At 42.5% G+C, this 11,173-nt stretch overlaps 1 protein-coding gene across 1 annotated transcript in view; it reads right to left on the bottom strand.

The window, feature by feature from the left end:
* Nucleotides 1–783: 783 nt before the first annotated feature.
* LOC310795316 (breakpoint cluster region protein-like) overlaps nucleotides 784–11,173 on the bottom strand; it is a gene marked incomplete at both ends in the record, with an annotated part of 97,182 nt that continues 86,792 nt past the window's right edge. The window contains 7 exons of the mRNA XM_083657366.1: nucleotides 784–873; nucleotides 2,714–2,876; nucleotides 4,435–4,540; nucleotides 5,272–5,406; nucleotides 6,572–6,711; nucleotides 9,363–9,472; nucleotides 10,351–10,410. Of these exons, the coding sequence (XP_083513492.1) occupies nucleotides 784–873; nucleotides 2,714–2,876; nucleotides 4,435–4,540; nucleotides 5,272–5,406; nucleotides 6,572–6,711; nucleotides 9,363–9,472; nucleotides 10,351–10,410 (804 nt within the window). The remainder of the gene's footprint in view (nucleotides 874–2,713; nucleotides 2,877–4,434; nucleotides 4,541–5,271; nucleotides 5,407–6,571; nucleotides 6,712–9,362; nucleotides 9,473–10,350; nucleotides 10,411–11,173) is intronic.

The raw sequence follows: 11,173 nt of genomic DNA, 5'->3' as shown, positions 1-11,173 counted from the left end.
CTGTCCATGTCCAGGGTTTGTTAAGTCATAGCCTATGTCTATGTTCATGGTTTGTTTACGTTGTAAACACTTTAACATGTTAAGTGTTATGGATTCCTGTGGATTTCTTGACACAGAAAAAAAGATAGATCCAATGCCGCGGCAGCTCCGGATGCTCCTCTTTAAATCCTGCCGGTAGGCAAAACAAACGTCCCCTCTTGCCTTCTCAGAAACAATGTTCTGAGATGATACAAGACATGGGCAGAACCTCCTCCACAGGACACAACTCGGCGTTTGAGATGGATGAAGAACGCTTTGCCAAGCGTCTCGACTTGATGATTGTCCAAAATAAACATAGATGGAATACAATGTCCATTTGTGTTTTTTTTAAGAAGAAGCACACGGAGAACATCTTGAAGTCAAAAGAAAACAACAATAACATGTAGATGGTTTTGTTTGCAGTTCCAATCTCTCGATTTGTTCATTACAACTTTATACAAGCTGTAACGTTTGGATGGTAAGAGCAACAAAGAGACATAAATATTGGGGCGTGATGCACAGTAATGAGTGTTCACCAGAGAGACGTGAACGCTGTGGAGAGTTGGAGCTCACCTCTGGTCTTCAGAGCCCCGATGGCGCTCCCTCTGGTGGTTGTGCCTATTTGGGATTTGCCAGAGACAATCCCAAAGTGAACCATGTCATTCAATTCAAAAACCTACTATTATTATTAGGCTCAGTTTGAGCCAAAGTCTCCCTCTTTTTCACTCTATAGTCAAACTGTCAGGACGCAGAGCACCTTTGACTCTATACTTCAGTGGAGAAGAGGATGCTCTGTCGTTTACTGTCTGGGGTGGGGATCGTCTCCAGCTGGAGGAAGTACAGCAACACCTGGACCTGCACGGACACACAAGAAATTAGTATAATTATTATTAATCATAACAACAACAATAATAATAATAATAATAATAATAATAATAAATGTAATTGGTAATTTTGATATTGCCTTTAGTAATCACCATGATACATTTCTAGATGAAATCTTAACTCTCTAGTCCAGGGGTGGGCAATTATTTTTCATGGGGGGCCACACATGAAAAACCCAGATTGTTGCCGGGAGCCGAACAAATATTGTAACCGTAACCCAGGAACTTTGATGATAGAGAGGACCACAAAAAAATGTCCTCGCTACCAGAGGGCCAGATTTTGCTGAGGGTTGGGGGCCGAACGGGACCGGCGCAAAACAATTTTGGGCATTTGAAGTCAGGTTTAGAGGAATAACTTTTAAATTAACAGTTGTGATGTCATTATTCAGTCTTAAACACCAATATTTGATCCTTTTCTCACTCACTCCTATATCACCACCTGCTCTCCCTGCAGGGCTTGAAATTAACTTTTTTGACCACCTGCCAATATGGCTGCTAGATTTTAAATTGACCAGCCAATTAGAATTTCCACTATCCAAAATGTTTTTCTTGAAATAAACCAGAATATGAGTGGGTTAATTTAAGCATAAGTATCAGTAAGTGGCCCTGGATTCTCAAAGCCTGTGTTGAGGGTCACACAAGAACAAAAATGCACTCTTGAAGCTAAATAAATCCAAAACCAAGAAGCAAATTATTTACATTTTTACGCCAATGTAACAGTCATTTCTTACGCATGAGATTACTTTGAGCTTTTTAGTCATAAAGATTATTGAAAGATATTCCATATTCCAGACTGAAATGTTATAACAGAAGTGGAGTATTGGCCAGAATAACATTTGGACACTTATTCAGCGGGTATCTTGCATGTTGCGTTCAGGTGCACTGTAAAAAAAAAAGAAAAAAATATACTGTATATCTTTTTCTGCAATTCCAGCGCGGGCCACACAGGTGGCGCTCGCGGGCCGCCAGTTGCCCAGGTCTGCTCTAGTCCCTAGTGCAGTGATTCTCAACAGGGGGTCATGAGATAACCCTCCTTTTTTATGGGATAGAAAAAAGGCATATTTCTACCAGACAAATTCATGATCATTCCTATTTTTCACATTTTTCTTGTGATACTGAAGAGTTTTCAGCCTCCTCTGATAGTGGAACCTTGCGAGGCAGCTGGATTCGTGCAAGCACACTTGTGACGGGACAGGACAGGAGTCGACACCACTTCGTTTTAAGGGGTCATGAGCCAAAAATGTGATCGCTTTGACCCTAGTGGATCTTTAACTTTATGATCAACTTACTACCGAGTTCAAAGAAATCACAACAATTTCATTTGGTTGCAAAAAATAAGATAAAAAAAGATGGCGGCGCATCTTGATCACAAAATATGAACAAACTTCAAAGACCTGTGGATAAGTCAGAGAGGCCATTTACACCTGGCGTTAACATGCGTTTTCTGCCATCTGATTGCAATCAGATTGCAATCTGATTGCAATCAGATTGCAATCAGATTGCAGAAATGGCTGTCCTCTCAATCCACATAAAGTTGCTGTATCCAGATTGAGAGGACACATTGCATTTACACTTGTGTTCAATGTGTACACAATGCATCCCTGACCACCTCCGGAGGTGGTTTGGCCGATCAGATTTCAATCCTTCTTCAATGTGTTTTGGGCGTGTTTACACCTGGCATTTCAAGTGATAAAACACAATCTGATTGCAATCTGATGACAGAAAACGCATGTTAGCGCCAGGTGTAAATGGCCTCAATGCCACAGAGTATGCGGTGAAGGACGGGGGTCCTCTGGTGTCGTTGGACTCACCTGTGACATGACCTCCAGGGACCAGCTGTCCCCCATGCTGATGGGCTGTGTGGGGTTGGTGGGGATCTTGCTGTCCTTCTCGGCGGGCCTCAGCAGGGTCGGACCAAACACCGTGGCCAGGTTGTGGAGAGACATCTTGTTGACGCTCTCCTTCTCTGCTATCCTGGTGAGAGGAATACGCATACAGTACACACACATCAGGGGCGTCATTTAATAAGGGATCGAGTCACTAGAACATCGCCTGTGTGTGTCTGTGTACGTTTCTTTAAGCTGTGCAGCCGCTTCTGTAGGTGACAGGTGTGTCCGTCCGTTTGTAGCCGAGATTTGGGCAGTTTCACCAAGAGTTTGAGCAGCGCACTGAGAGGAAGCACGGCTCTGTGAAATCATGGCTGAAACACACGCGCGCGCACGCATGCACACGCACACACCGTGCCAGAGAGAGGCGAGAGGGGAAGAAGTATAATAGGGTTTGACTTGCGCAAAACCGGTACCGTTTACTTCAACATCTGGGTGTGATTTTTAAGATGATTTTGTGGGGGTTTTAAATTTGGAAGAGAGAGAGAGAGAGAGAGAGAGAGAGAGAGAGTGAGAGAGAGGGGGTTACATGTGACAAAGGTTCCAGGCTGGACTCAAACCCAGCATGTCGCAGATACATGATATGCGGGTTTATAGTTTGCTCTTATACTGTACTTTACAGCAGTGATACTCAACTTGCGGCCCGTTTTTTTTGTTTACAGTGCACCTGAACGCAACATGCAAAATACGAATAAGTTATGAATAAGATAAGTGAATAAGTGTCCGAATGTTCATGTCATTCTGGCCAATACTCCACTTCTGTTTCATTTCAGTCTGGAATATGGAATATCTTTCAATAATCTATAATTTAGCTGCTAAATTGTCAAATACTGCCGTCTGCTCACTACCCAGGCACTTATGTATGTACTTAACCTAACTAACTTAACCTAACTAACTATCCGGTGTGCACAACATTGTCAGCCTAAACTCCGGCTGACACCCCAAAAACCTACGATCTGCTACAGAAAAATGTATATTGTTTGTTTATTAACTGGCCCCTCGCCTTCTATCATTTCAGGAAAGTGGCCCCCGGGCAAAGCAAGTTGAGTATCCCTGCTGTACAGTATTTATATTCACATTTTAGTGGTATGTGGATGACGGCAAACTGGATATTCACTGTTTTTAATAGGAGTTATATGTCGGTAAACTCTGCCAACACTGGCATTAATTGCTGTCTAGACCGAGCTTGCTGGCAGTGAAGACACACCAGATGTTGAAAAGTCGAGCAAAATGGACGCACGCACAAACGTTTGTCCACCTGCCGCTGAATTGTCCTCCACCCGCCCGAGCTCCACTGTTTTCAAGCTATGATCTGAGCGAGGACGGGCAGTCACACAAAGCTACTGAACAGATTCACACAAAGCTACTGAACAGATGGCTTTGTCCTCGCAACTCACAATCAACATGGCAACCAAAGGACAGTTAGCCGCGGCAGTTGACTGACATCCCTGGGCTTTTTGTGTGTGTGTGTGATTGTCTGTTGTGTGCACGTTTCCACGTGTGTTTGTGTATCTATGCACTACCGTTTGCATTGTGCAGGTGTTTGTGTGCGGCTGTGTGTATTTGCATGTGTTTTATCTGTGTGTGCACACGTGTACCACAACCGTGTGTACTTGTGCAAGCGTTTGTGTGTTTACTTGTCCTACCTCTTCAGGTGGTCCAATAGGAACAGAAATGTGACCAGGTTGGGTTCTGGCAGCGACAGCAGCAGGTTCAACATACAGCTCTCTTTGGCAACACTATCAGACAGGGCTGCAGCACACAAACAACAGAGAGGAAAGGACATTCTTAAAAAACAAACCCAGAGTGGAGCCTTTGTTTACCTTGGAAATTAAATGTCCTATTATACCCATTGACAGTACATAATATCCCAAACTGATTTTTCTGGTTACCCACTTTAAAAAGACGACAAACCATCGCGACTCAATTCACAATAATGTCTTATCTATAAATTGTGAGAGGAGCGAATTTGTGCATAAATGAACTTCCCTAACCATTCTTACTGCCACATTATATTACCTTGAATAGGTAAACCAGCCATTTTGAAGAGATATATACATTTGATACATCACAACTTCATTTTATGCACTTTATTGAAAACATATACACATGTTAAATACATGTTTTTATTTCCTCTCATCAGTAATATATATATATATATATATATATATATATATATATATATATATATATATATATATACACACACACAGGACTATGGAAGGAACTTCTGCACATTTATTTGGCGACCCAAATAATAACTCCTGCATTTGAAAGTCAGCCCGACGTGCCCTATTCTACTTTAGCAATGGAGTATTCTCTGAACAACTCCTTTTGGGAGCTGCAGCACACCTAACTCTATGATGAACTATATCACATTAATTGCGTACATGTTTGCTTGCTTGATTAATTAATTGATTGATTGATTGATTGATTGACTGACTGATCAGTCTCTAGATAGTGTCTAAAGCCCAGTGACTCACTGATGCCTCCTGCAAAGTTGGGGTAGAGGTCGTCAGTGAAGAGCGGCTCCGGCAGCTCTCTGAAGTAGAGCTTCAAGGTGCCGGCGATGGCATTAACGTCCATCTCACTCATCATCACCGACACGTCTTTGTTATCTACAGGGGGAGAGACCAGAACATCTCACTCATCTTCATCACTGATGTTATGCTTTAAATCTAAAATGGTTCATAGATTACATTCTAATCTAACAAACCTATCAATTTAAAAGTCAAGCATGTTATACCGTGGAAACAATTAAGCTTAGCCCAAAATCACAAATGAGAATGAGGGGGTCCCCGGTATAATTTCTATCTTGTAAGGGCTCCTTGGCTGAAAAACATTTGAGAACCTCTGGTCTAGATCACACATGGGCAAAATGCGGCCGCAGGGCCCCTGGACCATCTCAATCCCCCAAGGTCGTCAAAGAAAAACAAAACAACCGCCAAAAACTCAATAAAAGGCAGAATTATGTTAATAAATCTCATCTGCTACAGCCATTGGATTTGTATCACTATTATATCAGGAGATTAACAAGAAATTACCAATCACAACGGGAGAGAGGGTTAAAAATAGGGAGACTCCCGTGAAAATCAGGTGTTGGCAGGTATGATCTCCAATGTGTGGCCCTTCACGTGTTGGATGAAAAAAAAAAAAAAAAAACTAACCTGAACTAAACTTGTACCACTGTTCCTTCAGAAGTTGTAGTTGTCATAGACTGTGTTCCATAGTTGATTGCTCTATTGCTGACAAAAATGTGTTATTGTAAGTCGCTTTGGATAAAAGCGTCTGCCAAATGACGTAATGTAATGTAATGTAATGTAGCCTATGTATGTCAGTATGGCCCTCTGGAAAAAGATGTTGCCCACCCCTGGTCTAGATTCTATGAAGGTTTTGAACAAACAAATGTGAGGGTCGGGTAAATGTGTCAGTGTTTCCCATCATCTCTATCATCTATAACGTGCTCAGTTCAACACTTCCTTCAAGCTAGTCCCATGGTCCAGGACGTAGTGCGTGGGAGCATCACATTATTCCTTCCTCCAGGACACATACCCATCTTCCCACCCACAGACATGGCCAATTGTGCCTGTTTGGACGCCTGACCAAGCCGGAGGTAACGGGCTCGGGCTCGAACCTGCAACCCTCGGTAGGAAAGGGAATCTACTGCTGCACTACCCGGACGCCCGTGATGAACAACATAAGATCCCACCCCCCCATAATGTCTCCTTCAATGTCCTGTGTAAAACATCTACTTGTTTCTATGCTGCTGAAGGCTGCACTCACTGGTGTCAAAGGCGGCCTTCAGGGCCTGGATGTCAGTGGCCACTCCTGATACCCGGTAGATGCCGACCTCCTCCATGCCCCTCCTCTCGATCTCCTCCAGGCACTGCCGCACGATGTAGGGCACCTTGGAGCGCTCCCGCCTGGACGGAGAAGAACACAAAGAACCACATAAGACAAAAAAGTGTCTTTCTCGTGAGGAGAAAGCAGAGGAACAGAAGTAGAACAAAGTAGGGCTGGGCGATATGGACCAAAAATCCTACCTTGGTATTTTTTAGGCTGACTAGCGACACACGATATGTCTCTGGGTATTTTGTACGAAGTGATGCCAAATGTTCAGTTATAAATTGGTGCTTTCACAAAATATTGACACAATGAGATCTTTGATAAATGATCATCAGTAATGTTGATATAATGACTATAAAGGCGAATAATAGAACAGTTAGAACAGTCTGATAAGTTCAGGAAAATCACATCACTTTACTGTAACGCTGCCTTTAAAAAAAGACAACACTTATACAATATTGCCTAGAACAAAGCACAATTAATATTTTGAGGCAGCATTACTGAAGAATGTGCTGGCTCTAAAAGGTCCTTTACACATCGGGAGCGTTTTTTTCGTGCGATTAATTCGCACGTCAATAATATTTTCCGAACCTATATCAGTTAATGCAACCGTGCTGCATACCAACGGCAAAGTTTCACTGAGCGTTATTGCGGCGTTTATTTTTTTCGAAGCACGGTCGATTTTTTCAGAAATTCGCTTTCGACGTGTACACTATCTGTGGCTGTGATTGACAGGTGGGTCAAAAAACTCGCATCGCAATTTCCTGCCGTATATATTCGCATCGCTCTTGATGTGTAAGGACCTTAAATTGTACAAATATACAAGAGAAAAACATGATGGGCTGAAGACAAAATCTTATTTATTCATTGAATATTTTGTTGATTATGGTGACAGTGACTGTGCACGGCTAATAGCTCTGGTTTGCATTGTTTTGATAACTGGAAGGGCCAGGGGCTAGCAACGGGGTGCTAGGGGCTCCTCTGTAAGCCTCCGACATCCAGCCACACTCACCAACCAACCAACCAACCAACCAACCAACCACACTATATCCTAACCCTAACCGCAACCAAGTGACTACCACTGCCTAACCCCAACCTCCACTCACCCCCTGTGCCTCACCCCAACCTCCACTCACCCCCTGTGCCTCACCCCATCCCCTGTAGTGCCCCCCCCGTTAATATGGTTGTGAATGGACGTGGGAGCAGCAGTTGCCCTAATGTCTGATATGAGTTAGCAGGTTTATCCAGATTCAGTGTCTTTGCAGGCGGTTGTGTTGACCTCTCTGGATCTCTCTTCTGCCTTCCTTTACATCTTCTCATGTTCTTTCTTTCTTTTTTTTTGTATTTACTTTTTATTGACAGATTATTATCAATACATACTTGCATTGTATACATTGTAGATATGTACTGCCATAGGTCTTTTTTTTTAGAGAAATAAAGAAAAGACAAAACCGCAACAGCCGCAACAAAACAAAAACAAAAACAAAAACAAAAACAAAAACAAAAACAAAAACAAAAAACAAACAAACAAAACAGGGAGTCGACTTTTCACTATACATTCATCTTGGATCCAAAAAGATAAAATCTGGCCTAATGGCTGTTATATATTGAACCCAGCATTCCCATCTTGAGGTAAATTGTTCTACTTTATGATTGATAACAGCAGTTAGTCTTTCCATCTTATATATATCCATCGTGATATTCATCCATTCTTTCACTTTAGGGCTTTCCTGTGATAACCACTTCCTGGTGAGAGCTTTTTTACCAGCTACCAGCAATATATTAATCAAATATCTGTCTTCTTTCAACCAGTCTTCCGATATACCAAAATACATTGTTTTACTATCTAGGGCAGGGGTGTCAGACTCATATTAGGTAGAGGGCCGGATTTGTTCAACTGAGACCTCATGGGGGCCGGATTTTTTTTTTTACTAAAATCAATTCGACTCAACACATGGATATTTAGGCTACACGTGGATTTATAATTTGGAATCATTCAAGAACGCCTGCGTCACAGATACCCATCAATAACAAAGTACGGTACATAAAGCAGAGAACTGCAACAAAGTGCAAGATGCAACATATTGACAAGAAATACTGCTCTTTCCATTTCTCTTGAAACTGCCTGCATTCCGTGTCAACCTTTCTCTTTTTCGACAGCATCTTGTTGATTCCTTTGTTTTTTGGTAGGTAGCCGAATGCGCGATTCAATTCCAGCGTGGCATCATGGCGGCTTTGTTTACACCTGATGACCTACTACTTCCTTGTAGTGCAGGTTAATTAACTTATGAATTAACTCTTAGCTTGCTTATTAGCCACACGTAGTTCATGATAATGGGGTGCGAATTTAATAATAATAAAAAAAATAAAAAAATAAAATAAAAAAATATTCCAAAACATCTCGCGGGCCGGATGAAACCTGCCCGCGGGCCGGATCCGGCCCGTATCTCTGACATCCCTGATCTAGGGGTATTACACATTCAAAAACATCCTGTATAGCTTCGTGAATCTGTTTCCAATAACCCCTGATAACGGGGCCTTCTCATGTTCTTTCAATCTAAATCTCACTGTCGCTTCTCCACTCACTCACTCACTCAGGTCACCAGAGTTCCACAGCTGCCATATTCAGGGCATCCCCCCCCAAGCTAACAGTGCAGGTGGTCAGATGGTTATATTATTGAGCTGTTGGGTCAGTAAATGGTTGATAGCGTTCGTTGGGTCAACTCACTTGGTCACCGTGGAGATCTTGACTCCGAACACACCCATGGGTTTGCGTGAGGGCATCCTCTTCAGGCTGAACTCTCGACTGGTGAACTTCATGGAGAGCTTGACCTCAATCTGACAGAGACAAACAATTTTAAATGGAATTTAAAAAAACACTTTACACACAACATTACAAGCTACAAGATCCACCTCAGATAGCGTGTTGTGATCTTGGGGAAATCCTTACATTTTAACATCTACAGATGTTAAAATAGAGTATTGACATATTGGCTGCACTGCTGCATCATCACATCCAAGAGGAATTATTTAGAAAATTCTTCACTACTAAAGCAAGAGTCTAAGGAGAAAAACCCACATGTTAATTTTTTAGGTAAGTTCCCTCTATATATTTCTAGTTTATTGACATATCGCCACAGCCGATTTAACACTCGGTCATCAGAGAAGATTATTCTCTTGGCCCCCAAAACCCGAACAGAGCTAGGTAAATCTTCCTTCTCCTTTCATGCACCACATGCCTGGAATGAGTTACAAGATGTTTTAAACATGAAATATTTACCCCCTCTGGACATGTTTAAAAACACTCTAAAATCTGTTCTTATAGAACAATGTCATTGCATGTGAAATGTGCGAGTGTCAAGTTTCTTTTTAGCCCTTCTTTTTAGCCTTTAATCCTTGTAGTCTGTGTTTGCTTATTGTATTTCTGTCTGTATTCTGTGATGTTATCTGTCCCTGTTTGTATTCTTGTTTTGTTTTTTGTTTTTTACATGAAACCTTTTATTTTGCTGTCCATCTTGACCAGGACTTCCTGGCAGAAGAGATATTGTATCTCAATGGGACCTTCCTGGTTAAATAAAGGATGAAAAAAAAAAGAAAAAAAAAGAAAGAAAAAAGATAGGTGCAGGATGCTTTTGACCACTGCTCAACAGTGAGAGGAGTTAGGAGCACGATACAGAAGGAGAAAACGTAGTATATCTAGTGTGTGATCCACTCACCCCGTCCATAGGAATGACTGTCCTCTGCCAGTCTTTGCCCTGGAGGGTCTGAGGGTCAAGCTGGAAGGAGAGAGCACAATCACAGGATTTGTTAGCCTGACACAAACTCCTTACTGTGTTTCAGAGTGATATTTCACTGAAGATGTACATGGCTAGTAGTACCATATACCATGGCTAGTACCATATGCCATGGCTAGTACCATATATACCATGGCTAGTACCTGCCAGGCCTCTCAACACTATCTTCTCACTATAAGCAGACAGTTAACCCACTTCCAGGTCAGAGAAACACTGATCCTCCTCTTCTGAAGATGCCACAACTGACCAGGCCACGTCCCTTCACAGACCTCTCCTGTGTCACCTCCCTCCAAGTAAGATCATGGCTGACCCCTCCCACCCTGGCCACAAACTCTTTAAGACACTCCCCCACGGCAAGAGACTGAGGTCTGCCAAGACCAGAACCACCCGCCACAAGACCAGCTTCTTCCCAACCGCCATCAGCCTCACCAACAAGGCCCGGAAACCCCTTTCGCCAAGGACCTCACCAACAACCCCCCCCCCCCCCCCCCCCCGCGCAAGCGTACTACCTCCTCCTGAACTCAACTGACCCCCCCCCCCAATAAAACTGTCTAATTTAATGCCTGTTTAACTGGGACTGTAAATTCATGTAAATTCCCTGCACATTTAATGCCTCAAAATTTCATGTACATTCAATGTAAACTCATATTTAACTCCGACTGTAAATTCATGTACGGTAAATTCAACGTAAATTCATGTTTATCATCCACAGAACACTTCACCACTCATGTACATATTGTATATA

The sequence above is a fragment of the Poromitra crassiceps genome (assembly GCF_964638095.1).
Source record: "Poromitra crassiceps genome assembly, chromosome: 21".
Classification (NCBI taxonomy): Eukaryota; Metazoa; Chordata; class Actinopteri; order Beryciformes; family Melamphaidae; genus Poromitra; species Poromitra crassiceps.
This window is presented reverse-complemented; position numbering and strand designations above follow the sequence as displayed.